Genomic DNA, 27,071 nt, shown 5'->3' with positions numbered 1-27,071 from the left:
CAGCTACAACCGGGCGGAAGGCGGGGTACACCCTGGACAAGTCCCGCGACCCCAAAAAAGGGAATAAGCAGTAGAAAATGGATGGATGGATGGATGATTTTGAATTGAGAATCGTTTTGAATCAAGAGTCGATTCTTAATTGAATCGTTACCCCCAAGCACTGAATCTAATCGAATCATGTTGTTACCGTCAACTCACAGCCCTAGTAAACAATTGGAATTCATATAGTTGGGGATTGTTAATTCTTTTGCAATGCAGTCTGCTGAAAATGATGGCAAGCACTACTTTACACAGCAATTGACGCTGTGGTCAAAGATGGAATTGCCTCAAAATACATTTTAAGATATTCAAGATTACTGCTGTCTGGTGGCTAAAGTGGATAGTTCACCCTAATAATTCGTCACATTTCACGTGTCAGGTAAACCACGACGATTGAGGCCATATGAATCCCTTCCATACAGTACATTGTGATAAATAATATGTTATTGTCAGGTTGTGTAATTAAAGTTGTTTTCTATATAACCTTCTAAAAAATAAGCAAAATATTGACTTCTATTCCTGGATAACAGCTTTGACTAATGACAAAAACCACGTTTCTTGCTGCATTTACCAGGTTGTGGTGAACAAGGCCGCCATGATAGTCAACCAGCTCACCCGCAAGGAGGCCAGTCGCCGGGTGCTGGTGCAGTCCCCCACCATGATAGGAGCGGTGGTCCGGGCCATGACAACGGCGGTTGACTTGGAGACGGCTCGCTGCACGGCGAGCATCCTCCACAGCCTGTCACACCAGAGTGAGGGACTGCAGGTCATATTCAAGTCCGGAGGGATACCAGCACTGGTTCGCATGCTAAGGTAGAAAAACCTTTTTTGGTCCACAAAGTAAAATAAGGAAACACATTTGCCTTAATCATCTGTGTGACAGTCAAAGTGCCAAGGTAATTGGAAAATGCAGAATAATAACAGAAGGAGCAATAGTAATGGTTGCATAGTTACTCAAATAGTGGCCTCTGCGCCTATGGAACCCCCCCCCACCTCCTTTTTACAACGTTAGGAGAAGCACAGGTAGTATTGCGATTACTTACACACTAAAACATGTTGGGTTAAAAAATAACCCAATTTTAACCCAACAGATAAGGCCGAACCCCTTATTTGAGTTATTTTAACTCAACATTTTAGATAAATTTTTTCAACCCAACTTTTGCATTTAAAGGGGAACATTGTCACCAGACCTATGTAAGCGTCAATATATAGCTTGATGTTGCAGAAAAAAGACCATATGTTTTTTTTAACCGATTTCCGAACTCTATAAGGGTGAATTTGGCGATTTAAACGCCTTTCAATTGTTCGGTGTCGGAGCAATTCACCATTTTGGGACGGCGTGGCGCAGTGGGAGAGTGGCCGTGCGCAACCCGAGGGGCCCTGGTTCAAATCCCACCAAGTACCAACCTCGTCACGTCCGTTGTGTCCTGAGCAAGACACTTCACCCTTGCTCCTGATGGGTGCTAGTTGGCGCCTTGCATGGCAGCTCCCTCCATCAGTGTGTGAATGTGTGTGTGAATGGGTAAATGTGGAAGTAGTGTCAAAGCGCTTTGAGTACCTTGAAGGTAGAAAAGCGCTATACAAGTACAACCCATTTATTTATCATTTATTTTCTCAAACACATTACACACACCAAGTCAAATCAGCTTTGTTATTTTTCGTTTTTTTTATTGTTTTCCGTACCTTGGAGACATCATGCCTCGTCGGTGTGTTGTCGGAGGGTGTAACAACACGATCAGGGACGGATTCAATTTTTCTTACGTGGAGTGTGCATGGATTAGCACGGCATGCTAATCGATGCTAACACGGCAGAAATGCCAGGAATGTGTGGATATCCTGCGACACTCAAAGCAGATGCATTTTCAACGATAAAGTCAACGAAATCACAAAGGTGAGTTTTGTTGATGTTATTGACTTACGTGCTAATCAGACATATTTGGTCACGGCATGACTGCCAGCTAATCGATGCTAACATGATATTTAGGCTAACTGTATGTACATTTGTAGCTATATTTGCATCCAGCCTTTCACTCCACCCACATTTAATGCCAAACAAACACTTACCAATCAACAGATTTAAGTTGCTCCAGTGGTCAAAAGATGCAATCTTTGGTTAGAAGGCGATCGCCGAATAGCTTCAATAGCGATTCGCTCAGTAGCTTCAGTTTCTTCTTCAATTTCATTTTTGCTATCTGCCTCCAGACTCCAACCATCCGTTTCAATACATGCATAATCTGTTGAATCGCTTAAGCCGCTGAAATCCGAGTCTGAATCCGAGCTAATGTTGCTATATCTTGCTGTTCTATATCCGCCATGTTTGTGTGTATTGGCATCACTATGTGATGTCACAGGAAAATGGACGGGTGGATTTACAGATAGCGAAAATCAGGCACTTTAGATCCTTTTTTCGGGATATTCCATGATGGGTAAAATTTTGAAAAAAACTTTGAAGAATAAAATAAGCCACTGGGAACTGATTTTTATTGGTTTTAACCCTTCTGAAATTGTGATAATGTTCCCCTTTAAATATTTAACCAAAAAGTTGAGTTATAATGTTGGGTTATTCACAACCAAACTACTGGGTTGAATTATTTAACCCACAAGTTGAGTTATGCTAACTCAGTGTTGGTTGATTCATAACCCAGTTATTGGGTTGAATTTTTTCAACACAAAAGCTGAGTTATGCTCAGTACAATGTTGGGTTATTTAAAACCCCGTAACGACGGGGTCGCATTTTACTGCGCAGATCGTTCTCCCAAGATGCAGCGGGAACTCCGGAGGCGAGGTGACATTGGTTTATTGTCCATGAATCATGCAAAAATACAGAAAAGCGTGCCAATAGCGTGGGCGCCATGGCAAAGCTTGGCACAGGTACAATAATCAAAGATTGTTTGCACCTAACGTAACGGGTTGCATGAAAGCAAAATAGAAGACGTCGTCACTGTTGCGTGACGCGAACAAGGGAGCCAGACGGATTGTGGCGAAAAACAGGAATATGTAGCTCTCTGATTAGTGTCCAGGAGCAGGTGAGCGCCCCGTACACTAATCAGAGGCAGTTGGAACTAATCTGCAGTCACGGCAACTAAAACACACATCCAGGGGTGCTGAAAACAAAACTGAGGTAGTCAAACTAACAGAAAAAAACATGATTCGGGCAACGGAGCAGAATTTTACTGCTGGTTTGTCCTAAACCTTCACAACTACTGATCAAAATGATTTTTATTCCATTAAAATATACTGAAAAGCAAGATATGAGTGACATTTTTTTTTTTTTTTACAAGAATTGCCATGTACTGTCATTGTAGTTCTATACAGCATGCTCAAATATTTTCATGTATATAAGATGTGTGATGGTAAGTAATGTTAATGAGATAAATTCTCTTCAGGACAAAAAGTACCGTATTTTTCAGACTATAAGTCACAGTTTTTTACATAGTTTGGCCGGGGGTGCGGCTTGTACTCAGGAACGATTTAAATTAGATTAGATTAGATTAGATAGTACTTTATTTATTCCGTCAGGAGAGTTCCTTCAGGAAAATTAAAATTTTCAGCACAATCCCATTCAAGATCAGACAAACATTACATGGAGACAGAACAGGATCGCTGACGAGTCTGCCGGCTTCCAGCGCCCCTTACAAAAAAGATGAGATACAGGTAAACAAGGGGGGGGGGGGGGGGGGGGGGGGGGGTAATGGGAGAAAAAAATAGAAGATTAAAATAAAATTTAAAAAATTGGTCTTAGCCTGGGCCCTGGAGAGGGGGTGCAGACTGAGGCCAAGGGAAAAAAACAACTCATAGCCATAGTACACATCCCTCTTACATGTGTGTAAGAGGGAAACATCAAACATCAAAGAACACAGAGGACATTAAAGACATTAAAGCAGCAGATACAACCAGACACTTCTACATTCAGCTATGAATAAAAAGTAAAAGAAACATATACACTGTGGTGGCCTCTGCGGTGTTCCACGCCATCGTCCGCTGGGGTGGAGGGAGCTTGGCCAGAGACAGGAGCAGACCCAACAAAGCAACCAAGACAGCTGACTCCACTCTCGGCCAGTGTCCAGTCCGAATGGATGAGCGAGGATACGTCCAAGGTGACTGAGGTGTACGACACCTGCTCACCCAGTCAAGACACCGCGAAGCCTCTCCTTTCCCAGCGCTCAGCGCTAGCTCCGCAGCCCTGTCCCCTCATCCGCATCTCTTCCAGTCCCTCCAAACCGACTCCGGTGTGGCAGACACCCAGCAGCTGGTCTCCATGTACATACATATATATATATATATATATATATATATATATATACATATATATATATATATATATATATATATATATATACATATATATATATATTTAAAACCACAGCTAGTCAGCTTTTCAAAATTAATCTCTTACATTGAGGCTTAGAAGATACATAATTATTTACACTAATATTTAATGTGGGGCTTTTTTCGCCCTGAAAGGGAAAACCAATTGACTGAAAAAAAACAAGCGATTAACAGAATGTGGGTTTGTGTGTAATTTCTTTTCATGGTACATCTTGGTACATCCTGTCAATGCTTTTTTATGTTTTTCCTTTTCTTGTCAACATGTTACAATCCCACCCTTTGCTCCCTCTTTCCTTTATGTTATTTAGTTTGTTTGTGTTAGTTCTTTTTCAAAGACATCCCCCACAACATCTTGCATTTTCACCTCTTTCAATATAATGTGTCTGTGTGAATCGTTTATTATACTGAGTGATAATTAACACAGTAATCATAGCATGTGATTAAAGCTTTAACTACATTTGTTTGCCCGCAGCATATTTAAAAACAAAAACAAAAAAAACTTAATGTTATGATAAAATCAGACATTTTGATACAAATAACTAATGATAATAATAATAAAGCTGACACAAAGTTTTGTCTTTAGATGTCAGTTTTTAGTGTTCTTTTATTGTGTTAAGGACAATGTTCAGTCACATTCAAAAGATTGCTGCACCAGATTTAGCACCATGTTAATTTCCATCCGTACATTTAGCACCCACAATTAAAATTACAGAACGAAACTAAAAATACTTGACAAGATTCAAATTTCGTTGTAAAATGCAAACAAATACATGTGCAAAATATAAATATGTCAAAATGCCCTCAGTGAGCTTTGACTTTTTAATACAAATCCCTCGGTTTGTACACCCCTGCATTAGCATAAGGAATGATACACACTGTATACAATATATGTACACTTACTAACTCAATAATAATAATAATTAAGTACAATACAAAAAGAATACCATTGTTAGTTTTTTTAGCTAATGCTAACAACTCTAGCTTCATTACATTACAATGGCATGTCGGAATATACATGAAAACACTCCAACAGACATCACACATGACGGTTTAGTTAGTAAGAATTGTTTTAGTTATATTGTAAAACATACAAACGTTTCTTGGAGTTCTGAAAAATCCTAATGAGTAAAAACGCTATGGACGGCAAGAAGAAGGAACGACAGTCTGCTTCACAGTGTCAAACTCAAGGCCCGGGGGCCAAATCTGGCCCGCCACATTGTTTTATGTGGACCCCGAAAACCTGGAGTTATGTTAATAAAATGCTCAATCTTTTCTCACAATATATATTTGTTCTTTCCCTTTTGACATTAAAAGTCATGTACCGCATGCAAAATATATTTTGTTAAAATAAAGACAAATACTGTGCTTAAATATCTGCTTGACTTGTGATTTTGAAACAAATTATCAATCTAAAATTGACAATAGATTTTACGGTTATATTCCGCCCACTGAGTTTTTTTAACGTAAACTCTGGTACTGTTTTTTTCTCCATATACAGTAAGACACTAAAACATTAAAAAACAAACTAAAAAAAAACATTAAAACAACATTTTATGGTAAAAAACTAACAAACTGGCAGCTCTGTTGCTTAAATTTTACCGCTAAAAACAGTGCTATTGTTTCTCCATTCCATTACATTTTTTTATATGGTGTACAAAACCCACTGCTTTTACTGTAAAATTCTGGTGACTGATCTGCCAGTTTTTAAAGTAAAACAGATATATATTTTTTGCAGCTTATGTAAAAAAACATTGTTAATGTATTTATACATATACTTTTATATTCATGTACAGTATCACTCATTGTTAAAAGTGGCCCTCTGAACTGCAATGTGTCCCTCAATGAAAACGAGTTTGACACCCCTGGTCTACTTGTTGAAAGCATAAAATGAAAGGGCACTGCAGCACCTGCAGTAAGCAAACTCGTCCAAAAGATTGCGCCATAGCACAAACAATAAAACAATATCTCAGTCTATTTGTATAAACGCATATATTTACTTGTTTGTTTGTTTTTTAATCCAATTTAATTATGGCCTTCAGCGAAGAAAGGTCCTTTAAATCAGTGGTCCCCAACCACCGGGCCGCGGATCGATTGGTACCGGGCCACAGAAGAATTTTTTATTATTTTTTAATAATAAAAAAAAGTAAAAAATGTTTTTAAATTTTTTTTATTAAAACAACATCAAAAACACAGGGTACGCTTACGATTAGTGCACCAACCCAAAAAAACTCCCTTTTTCATGACAAAAACCTCCCTTTTTCATGACAAAGGAAACATTTTTAAAAAAATTAAAAAATAAAGAAAGAAAATCCCCATCCCCCCACCGGCCGCGGGACAAATTATCAAGAGTTGACCGGTCCGCAGCTACAAAAAGATTGGGGACAACTGCTTCAAATCATCCGCACCATGTAGGAAAAAAGAAGGGGTTTATACTCCGGAATTTACGGTAAATAATCTAGCCCTGCAATGGGGTGGCGACTTGTCCAGGGTGTACGCCGCCTACTGCCCGAATGCAGCTGAGATGGGCTCCAGCGACCCCAAAAAGGGTCGAGCGGTAGAAAATGGATGGATGGATAATATAGAACTATAGTTTTATTTCAAAGAATTGCTGCGGCTGCAACAAAACTGTTCTTTAAGGGCTTTGTTCTGCTCCTGGACCGTAAGCTTCCGACCAGATGGAAGGAGCTGACACTCGCCATACAGAGGGTGAGCGTTACTTGCTATAATAGAGCTGGCAATCCTTTGCACCAACCTAGTGTACAGGGACTTCATACTCAGCTGTGGCTCACCAATTAGCTGAATAGACCATTTAACTATTTGGCTGAGTCTGTTCTCCTTAGCCAGACCACCAAACCAGCAAACCACACAAAAAGATGAAACGGATTAAAAAGAAAGCACTTTAAGAAAAAAATTAAAACCTATTTTATCCTCATGGGTGGAAAGTTGTAATAAACAGTGAAGACAGTATCAAACAATCAATCAATGTTTACTTATATAGCCCTAAATCACTAGTGTCTCAAAGGGCTGCACAAAGCACTACGACATCCTCGGTAGGCCCACATAAGGGCAATGAAAACTCACACCCAGTGGGACGTCGGTGACAATGATGACAATAGTATCCTTTGCTGGAAAGTTAACGTAAAAAGAATCCTGTATCTTAAAACAATTGTACAGGTGATACTAAAAATGTGAATACTGTGCTAAGGTTCGTTTATACAAGCAAATTGATTTATAGAATGAATAGAATGCCTTTTATTGTCACTGTACACAGGTACAATGAGATTAAAAGCAACTCCAGTATCAGTGCGACAGTCTGTATATATGCAAAACATTGGAAGGAAAGAAATGAAAAATAGTGCAAAAAGAGGTAAGGTGCGCAGTCCAGTCCTGAGAATGAATGTTCTGAATGTGTTGTTTAAATATTATATTATATGCATATATACAGAAGCATTCAGACTGTGGGTGGAAAGTAAAAAATTGCACTCAGAGAGGTGCTAAACTATAAAATCAGTACATGTGAGAGTTCATCCTAGTCACTGCCGTTGTGTCCTTGGGCAAGACACTTTACCCACCTGCTCCCAGTGCCACCCACACTGGTTTAAAATGTAACTTACATATTGGCTTTTACTATGTAAAAGCGCCATGAGTCACTAGAGTAAAGCGCTATATAAATATAATTCACTCACACACACACTCACATTTTCACTGTACACATTGTTCACTCAGCTCATTCTCAAAAACATTCTTACTTCTCTGTGTGCATAGTTTTTGAAGTGTCTGTTTGTCAACAATGTTCCTCTTCCTGTAGTTTCCGTCATAGAATGCGAAAACTGGTAGATGATCCCTAATGTCTAAAATATTATCAATAAGCGTAGCACAGTCTCCTCTGATTCTACTTGGTCTAGTAATTTTTAGATACAAACTCATGCTATTCATTGTATCTTTGAAGTCATCAATGGTCTTTTGCTCAAGATATCAGTGTTGAAGTCACCGCATAAGAAAATGACAGATTTTCATGAACATTGCCTTAATGAAGGCCTGAAACATGTCAATATTTGACTTAGGTATTGGATCGGGACTCAAAATTAGATCTGATCTGAGACTAAGAAATTGGGTTGAGATCGAAGGCCAAACATGTTCATTGGAAGATTCCTACTTTTTACCGATCACATACCTGGCGTCCAATACTTAACATTCAGGCCCCGGTTCGTGCGTACTTAAGTTTTATAGACTCGGCTTCTGATGTGCTAGCCTCCTCTGTGTTTTTGAACACAGAAGTGGTATTTATTGGATGCAAATACTTTATTTGAAAGGAATGTACAGGAAAATTCCTTGGTAGGGGTTATCTTAAATTTATTTGCTTGTTCCTGTTGTCAGTAACATTAAAAAAAATACCATTTTCAACTCGGCAGATTTATCCAGAAAGTAGAATTACATTTGTTTTAGGATGTCATGATTCCCTTTATGGGTTTCACGGTGGCAGAGGGGTTAGTGCGTCTGCCTCACAATACTAAGGTCCTGAGTAGTCAGGGTTCAATCCCGGGCTCGCGATCTTTCTTTGTGGAGTTTGCATGTCCTCCCCGAGAATGCGTGGGTTCCCTCCGGGTACTCCGGCTTCCTCCCACTTCCAAAGACATACACCTGGGGATAGGTTGATTGGCAACACTAAAATTGGCCCTAGTGTGTGAATGTGAGTATGAATGTTGTCTATCCGTGTTGGCCCTGTGATGAGGTGGCGACTTGACCAGGGTGTACGCTGCCTTCCGCCCTATTGTAGCTGAGATAGGCACCAGCGCCCCCCGCAACCACAAAGGGAATAAGCGGTAGGAAATGGATGGATGGATGGATGGATTCCCTTTAGGATTATTTTAATTAAAGAAGTGTACTTTATATTGTCAGAAAGTTGAGGCAAGGCATGGTGACGGATTGCTTACTGGTCATGATATTAGATATTTTAATGACGTTTGTATTTATTTTTTTCTCATTTATACAGTTCACCCGTGGAGTCCATTTTATTTTACGCCATAACCACCCTTCACAATCTCTTGTTGCACCAAGAGGGTGCCAAGATGGCTGTGCGTCTTGCAGATGGCTTGCAGAGGATGGTGCCCTTACTGAAGAAGAGCAACCCTAAATTCTTGGCCATTACCACAGACTGTCTGCAGCTTTTGTCTTACGGCAACCAGGAGAGCAAGGTGAGGGTTATGAGTATGAGTCATTCTTTACCTCAACGTTTTGTTAAGATTAACCTTGTTCTTATCAGCTCATCATACTTGCCAATGGTGGTCCAGATGGTCTGGTGTTCATCATGAGGAACTACAATTATGAAAAGCTGTTGTGGACCACCAGTCGGGTGCTCAAAGTGTTATCTGTGTGTCCCAGCAACAAGCCCACCATCGTCGAAACTGGTATGGCCAAATTTCTTAGACAATCATGTAAAACATCGAGTGATAAAATATTGTTATGTTTGTTTATTTGTGCAAATTTCTTAAGGCGGTATGCAGGCTTTGGGTCAGCATCTCACTGGATCAAGTCAGCGTCTGATTCAGAACTGCCTATGGACGCTCCGTAACTTGTCAGATGCCGCAACCAAGCAGGTGTGTATTGATTTTCCTTTTAAGAATCAATAATAAGACCTCAAGCAAAACGATATCTACATTCTATCACTTCTGCGTAACAGGAGTTACACTGCAGCTCATGATTCTGATTTTAGTAACCACATCCTCCATTACGGCTCAATCTTTAATTTCCCACCTTCCCCCTTGGCTTTAGAATCTAGTGCCATGGCAAAGTGTTGAAAACACGCTCCTATGAATTCAGATGCCGCTCGAGTTTTGCTACGTAATCAACCCTCGCCGTTCGCCGGCAGTGACGTAAAGCAGATGTGACACATGTTTGTTTACTTTTAGGAATGCCGTCACGCAGGATGTTCGACTTTGTTTGGGCCCTTTTTTTTCCCTTTGCTTGTCTACATCAAGAACAAATCAGACCTTTTTGTTGTTGTTTTGTAATGCATCCGATAGCTACGCCATTACACGTTGGTGTCCCGTGTGTTCCCAGACACACACCAATGGCAAAGGGTGGATGTAACGTACAGACTTTTCACAAACATGTTTCATGTGATTTTACTGATGACGCAGAAAACAAGGAATGCGGTTTTCAGAAGGAATGACCTACAGTAGCTTCACCCGCGTTGCTGGCTTGTTGTAACGAGCGGTTTATTCTTTCTACTTTGATAAAACAAATGATATAGTTACAGCTATTTTAGCTAAATATACAGGAACTCGATCAATAAACAATACAACAAACTAGGGTTGTACGGTATACCGGCATTAGTATAGTACCGCGATACTAATGAATCATATTCGGTTCTTTACCGTCTCAAAAAAGTACCGGTACCCCGTCGTCGTCACTGTCGTGTCATTGCTGGTTTACAAGCAGAGGATCATGTTCGGCAGCGCACAATCACAGAGTACTTACAAGCAGACACAGTGTGTAGACAGAAAAGGGAGAACGGACACATTTTAGCTAAAAAACTAACGATAAAAGTGAAGTTATAACACTGAAACACCCTCAGGAAGAGGTGCTTTAAGACATGGCTAAAGTCAATCGGCAGTCGGCAGTGTTTTAGCGACTTCTAAATCACTAATCCTCACCTCCATGGCGACAAATAAAGTACGTTTCTTACAAGTATCATCCAAGCAGGACAAGGAATAGCTAAACATGCTTCAGTACACACCGTAGCTCACCGGCGTCAAAATGTAAACAAATGCCATTGATGGATCCACACCCAACATCCACTGTAATGATATAAAGTACAAGAGCCTATCTCGTCGATACCTATTATGATTACGTCGATATTTTTTGGCGTCACTACATTTTCTTTCGTCTTTAAAAATGTATATCATGTTTATAAACTCAGTAAATATGTCCCTGGACACATGAGGACTTTGAATATGATCAATGTATGATCCTGTAAGGACTTGGTATCAGATTGATACCCAAATTTGTGGTATCATCCAAAACTAATGTGGAGTATCCACAAAACAGAAGAATAAGTGATTATTACATTTTAACAGAAATATAGCTAGAACATGTTAAAAGAGAAAATAAGCAGATGTTAACAGTAAATGAACAAGTAGATTAATAATTATATTTTCTACCACTTGTCCTTAATAATTATGACAAAATAATAGAATGAAAAATGACACAATATGTTACTGCATATATCCGCAGACTAATTAGGAGCGTTTGTTTGTTTACTTACTACTAAAATACAAGTTGTCTTGTACGTTCACTATTTTATTTAAGGACAAACTTGCAATAGGAAACATATGTTTAATATACCTTCAAGATGTTTTGTTCAAATAAAGCCAATAATGCTATTTTTTGTGCTCCCCTTGATTTAGAAAAGTATCAAAGTACCAAAAAGTATCGAAATACATTCTGGCATGGGGACAACACTACAACAAACTATTTAAAAATAGCCAATATGGACGTGGAGTATAACAACATAGGAACATCTGATCAAAACCATGAGCGTCATTATAATAATTAAGCGTATTATTTGCATATGGAGGCTTCTCTTTGTTTGTTTTCTGCCACCGTTTTCAGCAGGCGTCGTGTAATGTTGGAAATTTCTCTCACTCGATCTCCTAAGAATGTCCCAGAGCTCACTTCATTTAGAGGGCTCTGCGGCTCTAACACTTGGCCCTTCCTGTTTGCCTGACGGAGAATTTGGACACCACTTAAATGACGTGAAAACAAAGGGGGAAGGAGGAGTATTTGGATTAAACATGAGTCAGTCTGTTAATGTCTAATATCAAGTGAACCATAGCTGATATTACTTTGATTACATTTACGGAACAGCTGATGAAACACTCACGAAAGGCAGTTAATCAACTACATGCTTGTACAAACATACAAGTTTCAACATGGGCAGTGACGGGATGGAGATGTGATTATCTGAAGCATATGCTATTGTTTTTGTGTAGTGCAGATGTGTTATCCATTAGACGTGCTCGTGTTGTTTGGATATTTCAGTGTTCCCTGCCTTGCAAGATACACTATATTGCCAAAAGTATTTGGCCACCTGCCTTGACTCACATATGAACTTGAAGTGCCATCCCATTCCTAACCCATAGGGTTCAATATGATGTCAGTCCACATTTTGCAGCTATTACAGCTTCAACTCTTCTGGGAAGGCTGGCCACAAGGTTGCGGAGTGTGTTTATAGGACCGTTCTTCCAATAGCGCATTGGCGAGGTCACACACTGATGGTGGTTGAGACCTGGCTCTCAGTCTCCCTTCTAATTCATCCCAAAGGTGTTCTATCACGTTCAGGTCAGGACTCTGTGCAGGCCAGTCAAGTTCATCCACAGCATAACCCTTAATTCATGTCTTTATAGACCTTACTTTGTGCACTGGTGCACAGTCATGTTGGAAGAGGAAGGGGCCCGCTCCAAAGTGTTCCCACACGGTTGGGAGCATGGAATTGTCCAAAATGTTTTGGTATCCTGGAGCAGTGGTCCCCAACCTTTTTGTAGCTGCGGACCGGTCAACGCTTGATAATTCGTCCTGCGGGGGGTTATTTATCTATTTTTTTAATTTAATTTATTGATTTTTGTCATGAAAAGGGGGGGGGGGGTTTGGGTCGGTACACAAATTGTAAGTGTATCTTGTGTTTTTATATTGATTTAATAAAAAAAACAAAAATAATAATAATAATACAAAATAAAAATAATTTATAAAAAATTCTTCCGCGGCCCGGTACCAATTGAGCCGCAGTGGTTGGGGACCACTGTCCTGGAGCATTCAATATTCCTTTCACTGAAACTAAGGGGCCAAGCCCAACTCCTGAAAAACAACCCCACACCATAATTCCAAACTCTTTGCACTATGCGCTTCAACATCCGACCCTCTCTCTTTACGTGGCCTACGACTTGGTGGCTGAGTTGCTGTTGTTCCCAAACTCTTCCATTTTCTTATAATAAAGCCGACAGTTGACTTTGAAATATTTAGGAGCAAGGACATTTTACGACTGGATTTGTTGCACAGGTGGCATCCTATAATAATAATAATAATAATAATAATATCTGGGATTTATATAGCGTTTTTCTAAGTACCCAAAGTCGCTTTACATGTGTGTGTGTGTGTGTGTGTAGGGGGGGGGCTAGAGGGGGAGGGAGGATAAAAACAACTTTATTAGAAAATAAAACTAAAATAAGCAAGCAAGAAAAGAGAGAAAGAAAACAAATAAAGAAACACTAAGGGCAGGGTCAATTTGGAAAGGCTAATGTAAACAGGTGAGTTTTTAGGGTGGGTTTGAAGGTAGGAAGGAAGGAGGCATCTCTGATGTGCCTGGGGAGAGCGTTCCAGAGAGAGGGGGCAGCCACGGAGAAGGCCCTGTCGCCCCAGGGACGGGACATGTGGCTGGAGGAGGTCAGAGAGGTAGGGTGGAGCCAGGTTATGGAGTGCCTTGAAGGTGATTCTGTATTTGACAGGCAGCCAGTGGAGGTCATGGAGGACAGGTGTGATGTGCTCTCTGGAGCGGGTTCGGGTGAGCAGGCGGGCAGCGGAGTTCTGGACACATTGCAGTTTATTGAGGGTTTTGGAGGTGATGCCGTAGAGGATGCTGTTGCAGTAGTCTATCCGAGATGAAATGAAGGCGTGGATGAGGATTTCGGCAGCAGAGGATGTGAGGGAGGGCCGGAGACGGGCAATGTTTCTGAGGTGGAAGAATGCAGTTTTGGTGATGTGGTTTACGTGGGGGAGGAATGAGCGGGTAGGGTTGAAAATTACACCTAGATTGCGGATGTGGGTGGAGGTAGTTACAAGGGGGCCTTCGATGTTTAATGAAAAGTCCTGAGTGGAGCGAGTGAGGGAGTCGGGGCCAATGATGATTATTTCAGATTTGTTACAGTTGAGTTTTAGAACGTTTTTTTGCATCCAGGTTTTTATGTCTGTGAGGCAGGTGGAGTGGGTGGCTGTGGTGATGGTCGTGGTGGAAAGGTATAGATGTGTGTCGTCGGCATAGCAGTGAAATTTAAGGCCGTGGTGGCAGAAGATCTGACCGAGGGGCAGGAGATAGATGGTGAAGAGTAGTGGGCCAAGTACTGAGCCCTGGGGGACACCGTGGGTGACTGGGGAAGTGGAGGAGGTGCAATTGTTGGTTGAGATGAATTGCTGACGGTCAGAGAGGTAGGATTTCATCCAGGAGAGGGCAGTGCCAGATAAACCAAGGGAGGAGTGGAGGCGTGATAGGAGGATGGAGTGATTGATGGTGTCGAAGGCAGCACTGAGGTCGAGGCGGAGGAGGATGGAGAGGGAACCAGAGTCGGCGGAGAGGAGGATGTCGTTGGTCACCTTGAGGAGGGCAGTTTATGTGCTGTGGAGTGAGCGGAAGCCGGTTTGGAACGTTTCGTATAGGTTATTGTGGTGAAAGTGGGATTTGATTTGGGAGGCAACTGCACGTTCAAGAATTTTAGAGAGGAAGGGAGGTTGGAGATGGGCCTGTAGTTGTTGGGCGAGTTGGGGTCGAGACCGGGTTTCTTGAGAATGGGGGTGATGGCAGCCAGCTTGAGGGCAGGAGGGACAGAGCCAGTAGATAGGGAGGAGTTAATTATAGTGGTGATGAGAGGTGAGAGTGAGGGGAGGCAGACTATGACTAAAGTGGATGGGATTGGGTCAAGGATGCAGGTGGAGGCTTTCATAGCAGAAGTTATGGAGGATAGGTCAGCTGTGCTGATTTCGGAGAAGAAGGTGAGTGGGTGGTTAGATAGTACTGGGGGGGGGCATGATCGGGGGTAGGGGAGGAGGTAGGTGAGGAGGCGGCCAGTTCAGAGTGGATGGTGTTGATTTCTGATTTTAAAAAATCAACACCGTTCCTGGCTGGAAATCACTGAGCTCCTAAGAGCGGCCCATTCTTTCACAAATGTTTGTAGAATAAGTCTCCCTGCCTAAGTGCTTGATTTTTTACACCTGTGGCCGGGTCATATGATTAGGACACCTGATTCTGATCATTTGGATGGGTAGCCAAATACTTTTGGCAATATAGTGTATATAATTGTGTATATCAGATCCTTCACGTGTGTTTTGCTTATATTGCCCTAATGCCTACATCGGGTCACATTTTCTATACTGCTTGTCCTCACTGGTGAGCTGGAGCTCATCTTAGCTGACTTTGGGCGAAAGGTCACCAACAACCCCTCACACTCACGTTCACAGCTATGGACAATACGATGTGGGTGAAAGCCGCAGTACCCAGGGAAAACACATGCACTCACAGGTAGCACATGCATGCATCCTATACACCAAAGTGCCCTTTTGACTGTGCGCCAACATGCTAACCACTCAAGCACCATGCAGCAACACTTAGATGAGTTAGTTAGTTTAATATATCACTACGTTTCCATGCACTAAATTAGTCTGATCTTTCAAATAGATATTTTTTTTGTATTTTCACAGCTTTGTGTGACGTTCAAGCGTCCATGCACTCTCTCTAATGCTACTATTAGTCATGCGCCATGTGCCTTCCGTACATGAGGGGGGCATATTTGCTTGTAACGTGGATAAATACCGTATTTTTCGGACTATAAGTCGCAGTTTTTTTCATAGCGACTTATACTCAGGATCGACTTATGTATGCAATTATTAACACATTACCGTAAAATATCAAATAATATTATTTAGCTCTTTCACGTAAGAGACTAGACGTATAACATTTCATGGGATTTAGCGATTAGGAGCGACAGATTGTTTGGTAAACCTATAGCATGTTCTATATGTTTTAGTTATTTGAATGACTCTTACCATAATATGTTACGTTAACATACCAGGCACCTTCTCAGTTGGTTATTTATGCGTCATATAACGTACACTTATTCAGCGTGTTGTTCACTATTCTTTATTTATTTTAAATTGCCTTTCAAATGTCTATTCTTGGTGTTGGGTTTTATCAAATAAATTTCCCCAAAAAATGCAACTTAGACTCCAGTGCGACTTATAGATGTTTTTTTCCTTCTTTATTATGCATTTTCGGCTGGTGCAACTTATAATCCGGAGCGATTTATACTCCAAAAGTACGGTATATTGCTTTTCCGGTTAACAGCCTAGCTCTGTGGTACGTGATGTCTGCTGTAATATTGGCACAGATTAGAAATATTATGTCTCTAATGGCTATGCTGATGTTACATAGCAGATAGCATCAAGAAATGAGCTTAGATTGCGCTACGAACATGACGCTACCAAGAATGTATCGTAATAGATGCAGATCCGAAGCAAAGAATTACCAGAGGGGGTTTTTTCAAAGGAATTTTTGGAGGGAGAATCATGAAAACAAAACTTTTGAGTATCTCAGAGTTCATTTAAAGGACCTGTGGATTGATGAAAGGAGTTTTAAATCCTAAGGAAATGACAGTTCATGCCCGGGCAATACTGTTCCAGATGAAGGTTGCTATTGTTCTGGACTATCTTGCCAGTTGTGTGGAACAAATAGTTATTGTTAATAAGTTTAGAGTGCACAAATGCAGCCTGAAAAGGTTTGCCTTGGAATATATATACTTTCTTCATTCTCTTCCATCTCATTTGTATACCGTAAATGAGTCCGAATTAAGCCGGTATTCTCCTTTTACTTATCTACCTTCTTCAATACATCTCAGTTTCTTATTTTCTACCATCGATGCACTTCAAAATGTTCTTTTCATTTAATCTGTGAAGCAAATATACAGTCTGATCTTCATTACAATTGTTTCCTATGTTTTTATTGAATGGTAGCTGCTTCTGGGCTATATCCCGTGCGTTGAGACTAGCGCATGCGCGATATGAAGGGTCCTTCTCCGGTTCACACACCCCCTTTTAGAGATCCGATTAAGGTGTTTCCATGGGTTGCAGCCGAACTATTTGAGAAATCGAACTAATTTAGTGCATGGTCATGTACTGTATGACTACGGTATCCACATCAAGGAAACATTTGTGTTCGTTTGTTTGTATGCAACCAGAGGCATGTCTTTATACAGTACATGCAACCTAAGTAGCTCTTTAGGGTCCCTTGGTAACTAGAGGGGGGCATCATCCATCACTAACGAGCCATGAGCCCCAAGGCTAAATTCTGCTTAGGGCTCTTGGATGTCCAGAACCGCTAATGTATGCAAGCGACATCCTGTTCCCACTTACAGTATGTAGAAACATTGATTTGTTATGATGGCTGATCCTCGGATATAACCTTTAGATTATTTGATTATCTGATCTTATTTGAAATGTGTGATGTCTGTGTAGTTAGAATCAATCATTTACAATCTGGATAAATTACATTTAACATGAAAGTGTCGATGTAACCTTTTCAGATCGTCATTTAGTGGGGCGATGTAAGCTTTACTGTATGTAAGTTTCCCTTTACATTTTCCACCCTTGGTTCCTTTGATTGGCCAAGCATTTACACAAAATGTTAACCCTTTAATCATCTTTCTACATAGTAGTGGTTCAGTTGTCAAAAGGTTCCTTGTTGTCCGCTGTCTGCTCTGTCCTTCACACACTGCAGACATTCACTGTGTATGTTTTACAGTTGAAAAGTCTGTGGTCCATCTTAAACATTCATTTACACAAGTTAGGAGTATTTCTGAACTGTTGAGAGCGATTTACATCAGTAATATTTGTTGGTAAATGAGAGACGATGAGAGAGATTTTTTCTTGTATCAGGAATTACTTAAAATCAAAGACATTGTTGACTCATGTCCAAGTTATGAGCGTTGCAGCCCAAACAAACCGCAACCCTCTTACCTGGTTGACATCCCAGGGTACCAGGCGTTGCCTCTCCAGGAGACGCAGACTTCAAAGAGTACAAGGATGTCGACTAATGAAACCTAAATCCAGGGTGGCACTTTCTCCAGAATTAACAAAGTCCCCACAAAATGTACCACAGGATTGTGATTTTGTCGCTATGTCTCATGATATGCGCTTGGGTGGTGCCAGTTGTTGGACAACGAGAAGAGCTTTTTAAAATCTTAACATTGCAACACATGCCAATACGGCCTTTTTAGTTTACTAAATTGCAACTCTAAATTTCCCACGTAGTGTCGTGTTGAAAACGTTGCTGTATGATAACTCGTATGATGACGCGTGCGTTTGACATCTCGGGTTGTAGCGGATATTACTTTCCAGCCCCAGCCAAGCTATAAGTAGTCTGCTTTAATCGCATAATTACACAGTATCCCGGAAATCTGTGTTGTTGAATCTTTTGCAATTTGCTCAATTAATAATGGAGAAGTCAAAGTAGAAAGATGGAGGAGGGAAGCTTTTAGCCTTTGGCCACACAAACACAGTCGGTGTTTCCTTGTTTAAAATTCCCAAAAATGAAGCTTTACTATGGATCAGAGCGGTCAAGCGAACATGGATCCCGACCAAATGTCAACCGGCAGTTTTTGGTGAGAAGATTGTGGTAATAGGTCTGCTCTTACCGGAGACATCAGCAGAGCTTCCGTCTTGCTGCAGCTGTGTGACTTCCCTCAGAGACTCTGGGTCAACACACCCGTGGCCACACCCCTCCGACTTTCAGGTACTTTATAATCTCACTAAAAGACTAGTAACACAATAGGCAGATAAGGGATTTTCCACAATTATCCTAGTCAATGTGTCTAAGAACATCTGAATCACTCTCACTGAACCTTGCCTTTTTTTTTTTCTAGTCCTTCACTCTAAATTTCCTTATCCACAAATCTTTCATCCTCGCTCAAATTAATGGGGAAATTGTTGCTTTCTCGGTCCGAATCGCTCTAGATGCTCGTGGCCATGATTGTAAACAATGTGAGGATGTGAGGAGCCCTACAACCAGTGACGTCACGCGCACATCGTCTGCTACTTCCGGTACAGTCAAAGCTTTTTTATTAGCGACCAAAAGTTGCGAACTTTATCACGGATGTTCTCTACTAAATCCTTTCTGCAAAACTATGGCAATATCGCGAAAAGATCAAGTATGACACATAGAATGGACCTGCTATCCCCGTTTGAATAAGAAAATCTAATTTCAGTAGGCCTTTAAGCTGTGGTATTGCGGCTCTTCTTCCGGGAGTTCAGGTGTCATGAATAACTGCAACTTTCGACCGCAGAGCGGTGCAGCTCCAGCAGCACACAGACCTTAACAAGGTGCGCACTTGTGAACGCGAGGTTAGTCACGAATAAGACTTTAATCCTTTAAGATTTCCTCAAGCCGCATTCTTTATATAAATCATTTGTCACTGAAACCTGGATAAATGCCATAGAGTTAGCTGCCTTCATGAAACTGTTGTCTCCTGGCTGTACTTTCATCAACACTCCAAGAACCATTGGACGTGGAGAAGGTAGAGTGTAGATCGTTAAAACGTAATTTTACATGAACCGCTGTTGTTGATGTCTTTCTCCTCATTTAAACGAGCTGTTTTAAATTGCGACAGCCTGAGTCAGTGTTTTGCGTGGTCATCTATTGACCTCCAAGCACAACAAACATTTTATCATGGACTTTTCCAATTTTGTTCAATCAATCAATCAATCAAAGTTTATTTTTACAGCCCAAAATCACAAATGTCTCAAAGGGCTGCACAAGCCATAAAGACATCCTCTGCTCAGATCCCACATCAGGGCGAGAAAAAACTCAACCCAATGGGATACACAGAGAAACCTTTTAGGGGACCGCAGATGTGGGGACCCCCACGTCTGCATCCTAGATCCAAGAGAAGGTTTTTAATGGTTAATGTGATTGTTCGTATATCTGACCTTAAAGACGTTACCATCACCCGTCGTTGAAGGGGAACAGATTGTTTCATTGACCGTAGATTGGTCAAGTCCTAATTGTTACTCCGCATTACACGCTTACAAGGAAAGACAACAAGACAGAAGCATATCACCGTGGCTGCTTTTCACATCAAAAACAAGACCAAAGTCGAGGAATCCAGCAATGCATCCACCAGTCTCACAAATGAGTGGTCTGCTTGATCCTCTACTCTTCTAGATGCTGCTGCAGCATCCGTTGGCTACACCAAACACAGACACAGCGACTGGTTTGATGAGAACTCAGCAGCCATGCAATGCTCAAAAGAAAGTGCTCTACACATATTGCCGCGACAAATAATCCAATTTACCCCACCTTACGATCACAATACCCCACCCTGCGCTCAGAAACACAACGCTCCTAATGATTGGTGGCAGAAAAAAGCTAAAGAAAGTTAAATGTTTGCTGACAATCATTATCTACACAGTTTTTATGAATCTGTAAAGAGTGCATATGGACCATCTAGAAACTTCTCTGCTTCTGTCAAATTAGCCAATGGTAAAACACCTAAGAACAAACACCGCATCCTTGAGCGGTGGGCGGAGCACTTCTTTGAGCTACTCAATATAAGTAGCTAAGCCAGTAGAAAATAAGCCAACCTGTGATGAAGATGCCTCTGTAGTGACCGGCCGAAAGAACAACAAGGCCTCTGGACCGGTTGGCATCCTCAGAGAAATGTTCAAGTAAAGAGGTTACCACGTCACAAAACCTCTACACAAGTTCATCCGTCAGGCTGGAAATGCAGAAAAGCTTCCACTACATGGAAATATGCTAACATCACCACCATCTACAGGAGAAAAGGCGACAAGTTTATCTGTGGAAATTACTGTTTCACTGCTTCCTGTGGTGGGTCAAATCCCAACGAGGGTGATGCTCGCTCGAATTTTGACATCTGGCACTGACATCGTGCTCTCGGAATCCCATTTCAGCTTTGGGTAAGAACGCAGCACTACAGGTATGATCTTCGTTGCACGATTACTTCTGGAAAAGTGTAGGGAACCGCACAAGCCTCTTGACACTGCTTTTAATGGACCTTTCCAAGGCGTTTGACAACGTCAACCATGAACTGCACTGGAAAATCCTTGTCAAATGTGAATGCCCACCTAAATTTATTGCCATCTTGCGGAAATTTCATAACAGCATGACAGCCCGTGTCATGGTTGGATGCCTTCTTTCTGAGAGACTTTTGAAATCATTGTGGGCGTAAAGCAAAGCTGTGTTCCTGCCCCTATCCCTTTGAACATATTGACACTTTTGTTCCATTTGCACCAATGTCAGCTCCTCTGAAAGTCATGCACCAAAGATCCAACATGAAAGGCGGCGTGCTGGTGGAAAAAAGATGAGCGACGAATGTCTTATCAACTCCTTAGAGACAGTTGGGAGAAAGTATCAGGATTTTGTAAAGGCTGAAACAATGTAGTATTTCTCAGTCTCAAAAAACATTCATAAGTCCTGCGTTCTTCTTAAAACAAATGCCATCCATCCATCCATCCATCTTCTTTTGCTTATCCGAGGTCGGGTCGCAGGGGCAGCAGCCTAAGCAGGGAAGCCCAGACTTCCCTCTCCCCAGCCACTTTGTCCAACTCTTCCCGGGGGATCCCGAGGTGTTCCCAGCCCAGCCGGGAGAAATAGTCTTCCCAACGTGTCCTGAGTCTTCCCCGTGGCCTCCTACCGTTTGGACGTGCCCTAAATACCTCCCTAGGGAGACGTTCGGGTGGCATCCTGACCAGATGCCCGAACCACCTCATTTGGCTCCTCTCGATGTGGAAGAGCAGCGGCTTTACTTTGAGTTCCTCCCAAATGACAGAGCTTCTCACCCTATCTCTAAGGGAGAGCCCCGCCACACGGCGGAGGAAACTCATTTCGGCCGATTGTACCCGTGATCTTATCCTTTTGGTCATGACCCAAAACTCATGACCATAGGTGAGGGTGGGAACATAGATCGACCGGTAAATTGAGAGCTTTGCCTTCCGTCTCAGCTCCTTCTTCACCACAATGGATCGGTACAACGTCCGCATTACTGAAGACATTCCACCCTTTTCCGGGCGAGAACCATGGACTCGGACTTGGAGGTGCTAATTCTCATTCCAGTCGCTTCACACTCGGCTGTGAACCGATCCAGTGACAGCTGAAGATCCTGGCCAGATGAATCCATCAGGACCACATCATCTGCAAAAAGCAGATTAAAACAAATGGTTCTATTTAAATATCCTAGTGTGTGACTGTTGTCTGTCCGTCTGTGTTAGCCCTGTGATGAGGTGGCGACTTGGCCAGGGTGTACTCTGCCTTCCACCCGAATGCAGCTGAGATTGTACCAGCACCCCCTGCGTCCCCAAAAGGGACAAGCGGTAGAAAATGGATGGATGGGATGATGGATATCCCAGTCCACTAATCTGGAAATGTCATATTAGACCTGTGAGAGTGTCTTGCACTTTTTTAACAATGAGGTTGCTAGTGTCTGAGCCAAAATATCGCCCCCTTTTAATCTTGCTACATCAACAAATTGTTTGAAAGGTTTTAATGAGTTTGAACCTGTGTCACTATTAACGCTCACCGACTTGATTAGCAAACTGAGAGCTAGCTGTTCTCCCACTGACCCTGTCCCGCCTGTCTTTTTCAAGAAAGTATTGGCAACTATTGGCCCTTGTGTAAAGGATATCGTCAACAGCAGCCTACTTTTTGGTGTTGTTCCTTCCTTATTTAAAAAGAAGCCATTGAATATTTGTTAAAAACACCAATCTAATTTTTCCCAATTATCAGCAAGTTTTAAAGCTCTTATTTATATCAAAGATTTCAGAATCAAGTGTTTTTTCGCAGAAGCAGCCTTTGTCAGGTTACTGTGACATTTTGATATTTTCCACTCGGGTTGCAAAGCTTTCCACAGCACAGAGTCTGCACTCCTAAAGGTTTGCAATTGCCTGCTTTTAATGACTGATTCTAGTGGTTGAGCCATTTTACTGCTTTTAGACCTGACTGCTCCTTTTGACAAAGTTGACCACACAATTATTTGATCTGGATTGACTGAAAGAGTGTTAGGGACACTACTCTGGAGTGGTTCAGGTCTGACCTGTCAAGGAGAAACTTCTCTATAAGACTGGGTAACTCTGCTTCATCCAACGCCACCTTTGACTGTGGAGTCCCCCAAAGATAACATTTTGGGCGCATCCTGTTTGCCCTTTATATAATCCCAGCTGTTTGAATTTTTTTTAAGTATGGCATCTATCATAATTTTGATGCAGATCACTACCAAATATATCGATAAGCTCAAAAAATTCCCCCCTGAAAACCCTACTCGAGTGCTTAAAAGACATTAAGGACTGGTTGGCTCAGAATTTGTTTTTATAGCTTAACGACGGAAAACTGATGTTGTGTTGCTAGGCAACAATGACCTTCTGCTACACTTGGACTTTCTCAGATGCTCTGTTCGTCCCCTAGCTACCAGCCTTTGTGTCATTAGAGACAGTGGTTTTAAATCAACGCCGTTGTTATCATCTTTGACTTTTACCAGAGAGCAAATCTTTTTTTTATCTTTTCAACAATTTTGCCAGGTCATGCACACTTTTATCTGATCACGCCTGGACTACTGTAATGCCCTCCACACTGGAATAAGTAACTATGCACTTTCATACTAGATAGATAGTACTTTATTGATGTTTCTGAGTTAGTCCAGAACTCTGCGGTTCGACTTTTAATGCAACCAAAACAAGGAAGCATATAAACCCAATTTTAATTCCCTTGCATTGGATTCTTGTTTGTTTTGGAACTAATTTTAAAATGTCACTGTTTGTTTTTAAAGCTTTGAATGGACTGGCCCAAAACCTCATCCAATGTATGCTCCAACTGGTGCATTGAGGTCCGAATGTCAGTTCTGACTTGTGGTTCTTAAGAAGTGATTTAAGACGAGGGGAGACAAGGGCCTTTTCTTTTGTGGACCCTTAACCATGGAATGTTCTGCCTCCCTCATCTCAGAACGTCCCCCACTGCTGAATGTTTCAAGTCTCGTCTTAAGAACACTTTTATTTCCTGGCTTTTAAATCAGCTTGAGTTATGTGGTTCCCTGTGTCTTTTCTTTTATTTGATTGAATTGACTTGTTTTTTTACTCTGTCATTACGTCTTTTTCTGCAACTTCCCCACACATTTTGGCCAATCACTTCTCATTTCCTAGTTTACATGTATTTATACATTTATATTCCATATATATACATATATATATATATATATATATATATATGTATATATATATATATATATATATATATATATATATATATGATATATGATATATGTATTTTGTCCAAAGTAAGGAAATTAAGCATATATATATATATATATATATATATATATATATATATATATATATATATATATATATATATATACACATTTATATATATGTATATATATATATATATATATCCTATACGTATATATGTTTACATAATATATTAATATAATGGATATAAAGTTAATAATTATTAGAATTGAATATTAAGAGTAGGTGACAACTTCCTTAAAGTTTTCTAATCAATCAAAAATATCGAGCAGCTAAAATGCACCAAACATGAATAATTGTGGAAAGACGTTTTTTTTTTGCATTTTTCCCCCTTCAAGCTTTGCAATAGATTCAAATGGGTGAAATTTCTGATGTTTTATGGTGGTTGGCTTTTTTTAATATAATATCCACAAAGTTCAGTGAGCAGGTCGTTATACTTAACATGTTTCTTGATTTTTTTTGTGCTGGTTAAACATGTTTCTCCTGCGCCATGACTAGGGAAGGTTGTTTGGATTGGCTTATATAAATTAATTCTGTACGTGTTGTCTCTAGAAAGTACACTTCATATTCACTGGCCTGTGTCCCTCCTGCTGCTGACAGGACGGCTATATAAAGCACTTATCAATTGCCAGATATTTAAATTTATTATGTATTGCTTGTTGAAGTCATGTTGTCTCGCGGGCCAAATTGAAGAGTTTCCATAGTTTGGACACTGATGCTTTAAAACATAAAAATGTTTACTTAAATACGCAATTTTCTGGATTTGAACGTAAGTCTATTTTTAGTAGGAAAGTCATGCAACACATAATTTTAAAATGTTACTGTTTATTTTTAAAGCTTTGAATGGACTTGCCCCAAAGTAGACCCAAAACCCCATCTAATGTATGCTCCAACTCTCGCATTGAGGTCCGAGTGCCAGTTCCGACTTCTGCTTCCTAAGACGAGATTTAAGACTAGGGGGATAGGGGCCTTTTCTTTTGTGGACCCTTAACCATGGAATGTTCTGCCCCCCCTTATGTCAGAATGTCCCCCACTGCCGAATGTTTTAAGTCTCGTCTTAAAAAACACTTTTATTCTCTGGCACTCTGTGTCCCCTGTTTCTTTTGTTTTATTTCATTTAATTAACTTATTTTTTTCTTAAACTGATGTTTTTATTATTTTTCCATTAATTTTATAATCGTATCTGTTGTTATTTAAATGTTTTTAATTAAGTTAATTTCTATTGCTTTTTTGATTGCAACACATTGGGAACAGTTTTAAAAATATATTTGGATTACCATCACACATCAACATCTCTTTTGTGTAAATCGTGCCTCTTTATGTTGACATTGCACATGACAATTTGTGCTTAGTTGCCTTACCGTGGACAAACTGCATGAATAATATAACTAAATGTATAAAGACATGTATACCAGGAAATGAGAACATTACAGTGATTGGCCAAAATGTGCGGGGACGTTGAAGGATTGCAGAAAAAGTCGCAATGACATTGAAACAATCACAAGTACTGCAAATGATTCAATTGAAAATTAATGCAGCCGTTAGAAACAAGTGAAATATCACGTTTTGGTGAGCAGGAGCCCAGAACGCAAAGATACAGGTGTTGTGGCAGCAAGAGTTTTCTTTAATGTTCAGCAAACCCATTATTGCAAAATGGTAGACACTAGCAAAAGACAGCAAAAAAAAAAGTCAAAAAGCTCCAGGCAAAAGGGATATGGCATTAAAAAAACAAAAATGCCTTTAGTGTATACATGTTCGAATAAACTTCAACCAACCAACTGTGGAAGATAGCAAAGAGGTAATAATAAGTGCCTGTAGGATGCACCTTGATACGTCTTAGAAATATAAGGTAAATACAAGGGAAATTAAGTTCAGTTTAACTGTCTTGAGCAATCACAGACAGGGAATTTATAGTGAAATTAAGGTCTTTTAAGGAAATACAACATATTTGGACCAATACCAGTACAATACAAAACATCAAGTTAAACAGGAGACGTCAAGAAGACAAAGTGCTTGACAACAAAGACACTAAAGCAGGGGTGTCCAAACTTTTTTCACTGAGGGCCGCAGACTTAAAAATCAAAGTATGTGGGGGCCATTTTGATAATTTTCTTTTTTAAAAGCAATACAATAGTTGTTGTTTTTTTACCTTTATGGCTTTCCTCAAGTTTGGTCCCCGGTCTCCGGAAGGGTCTCAGTCATAAAAATGTTAGAAATAAGTAATATATATATATTTTTTTCATTTAACGCTTGAATCTCAAGATCAACTTCAGGTCTGTCTGTCGTTATAACAATTTTTAAATTTAGTTTTTTATGTTTATGGCCTTTATGTCAAAACCCTTATTTATATGGCAAACACACAAACTATGCAACATTTTCCCCCAAAACATTTCAAACTGGAATATTTGACGTGAAGTAATTAGAACCCTAAATAGGTCAATAATTCAAAACAATAAAAAAAGAATAAGTGTTGAAAATAAGCCAAGTGTATATTTATATTTTTTTACTTTTAACGCTTAAGTCCGTAGATCTCTTGATTATAAGATTGTATAATTTTTGTCATACTTTTTTGTTTGTGAAAGAAAACTTTGTTTCACACAAAATATGCAATATTATCCCCCCAAAATATT

The 27,071-nt window shown here is 40.5% G+C and overlaps 1 protein-coding gene across 3 annotated transcripts in view; it reads left to right on the top strand.

Moving 5' to 3' along the window:
• LOC133541214 (junction plakoglobin-like) overlaps window positions 1–27,071 on the top strand; it is a 252,078-nt gene that overhangs the window by 154,042 nt on the left and 70,965 nt on the right. For all 3 annotated transcript variants that reach the window (XM_061884428.1, XM_061884426.1, XM_061884427.1), the window contains exons 5-8: window positions 614–852; window positions 9,362–9,563; window positions 9,632–9,776; window positions 9,862–9,965. In XM_061884428.1, the coding sequence (XP_061740412.1) occupies window positions 614–852; window positions 9,362–9,563; window positions 9,632–9,776; window positions 9,862–9,965 (690 nt within the window). The remainder of the gene's footprint in view (window positions 1–613; window positions 853–9,361; window positions 9,564–9,631; window positions 9,777–9,861; window positions 9,966–27,071) is intronic.

Source organism: Nerophis ophidion, linkage group LG23 (genome assembly GCF_033978795.1).
Source record: "Nerophis ophidion isolate RoL-2023_Sa linkage group LG23, RoL_Noph_v1.0, whole genome shotgun sequence".
Taxonomy (NCBI): domain Eukaryota; kingdom Metazoa; phylum Chordata; class Actinopteri; order Syngnathiformes; family Syngnathidae; genus Nerophis; species Nerophis ophidion.
This window is presented reverse-complemented; position numbering and strand designations above follow the sequence as displayed.